The sequence below is a fragment of the Chaetura pelagica genome, unplaced genomic scaffold (assembly GCF_000747805.2).
Source record: "Chaetura pelagica isolate M959 unplaced genomic scaffold, ChaPel_1.0 scaffold872, whole genome shotgun sequence".
NCBI classification, from domain to species: domain Eukaryota; kingdom Metazoa; phylum Chordata; class Aves; order Apodiformes; family Apodidae; genus Chaetura; species Chaetura pelagica.
The window spans coordinates 22,301-23,443 of record NW_009952388.1 but is presented as its reverse complement, the minus strand read 5'-3'; the positions used below and the strand labels follow the sequence as shown (position 1 = coordinate 23,443).

Here is a 1,143-nt window from a genome sequence, read left to right as displayed (position 1 = left end):
ATACGCTGCTGCGGGAGATGCCGTCGGCCCCGCGGCTGCGGCAGTACGGGGTGGTGGTGCTGGACGAGGCGCAGGAGCGGACGGTGCCCACCGACGTGCTGCTGGGGCTGCTGAAGGACGTGCTGCACCAGCGCCCGCCCCTCAAGGTGGTGGTGGTCACCTTGCCGGCCATGGAGGAGCAGCTCCGCGCCTTCTGTGGGGACCCCCCCGTGGTGCGGGTGCCGGGGCCCGGGCCCCCTCCCCAGCTACTCTACAGGGACCCACCAGCCCACGGCCACGTTGCAGCCGCCTGCCAGGCCGTGCTGGACATCCACCGGCAGCAGGAGCCCGGCCACATCCTGATCTTCCTGGCCAGTGGCCAGGTGGGCTGGGGGCACCCACAGCCTGGCCCCTAGGGGGTCACTGCATCAGGAGGCAGGAGGGAAACTTTGGGGGAACCTTCTTGGCTACGTGCTGGGGGAAAGTGGGGGTGTTGGGGACCAAACTGTGGGAGCTGCTGAGGGGTTGTGGGCACCACATGGGGTCTAGGGCATCAGGGGGCAAGTGCAGGTACAACATCTCTCCCAGGGAGGTGGTGGAGTCACCATCCTCAGAGGTATTTAAGAAAAGTGTAGATGTGGAACTTTAGGCCATGCTCTAGTGGCCGAGGTTCGGGGGGGAGTTTGTGTGTGTTACTTGGTGGGGTGTGTGTGGTGGTGGTGTTTCTTTGGGGTTTTGTTGTGTGGGAGGTTTCTTTGGGTGGTGTGTTCTGTGGTGTCCTTTTTGTTGTTTTGGGGTTTTTTGTGTGATGGTGGTTGGACTTGGTGATCTCAGAGGACCTTTCCAGCCACGACTGTCCTGCCACGCTGTGTCTGCGATGTCTGTCCCCGCAGGAGATTGCTGAGTGCTGCCAGGCGTCACCCACTGGCTGGCGGACTCGTCCTTCTCGCTGGGGAACGTGCGCTTCGTCATCGATGCGGGGCTGGAGCTGCGCAGCGTGAGTGGTCCCCGGGACGGGGGGTGAGGGGCTGAGATGAGCCTGGGGGGAGTGACCAGGCTACAGTGTCTGCCCAGGATGGGGGACATGGGGCTGGGGGCTCAGCAGTAGGCAGCCCTAGTCACAGCCCTGCCTGCAGGTTTACAACCCCCGCATCCGGGCAGAGG

At 64.0% G+C, this 1,143-nt stretch overlaps 1 protein-coding gene across 1 annotated transcript in view; it reads left to right on the top strand.

Annotated features, from left to right (window-relative positions):
* DQX1 (DEAQ box RNA-dependent ATPase 1) overlaps positions 1-1,143 on the top strand; it is a 12,263-nt gene that overhangs the window by 427 nt on the left and 10,693 nt on the right. The window contains exons 2-3 of the mRNA XM_010008177.1: positions 3-362; positions 568-595. Of these exons, the coding sequence (XP_010006479.1) occupies positions 3-362; positions 568-595 (388 nt within the window). The remainder of the gene's footprint in view (positions 1-2; positions 363-567; positions 596-1,143) is intronic.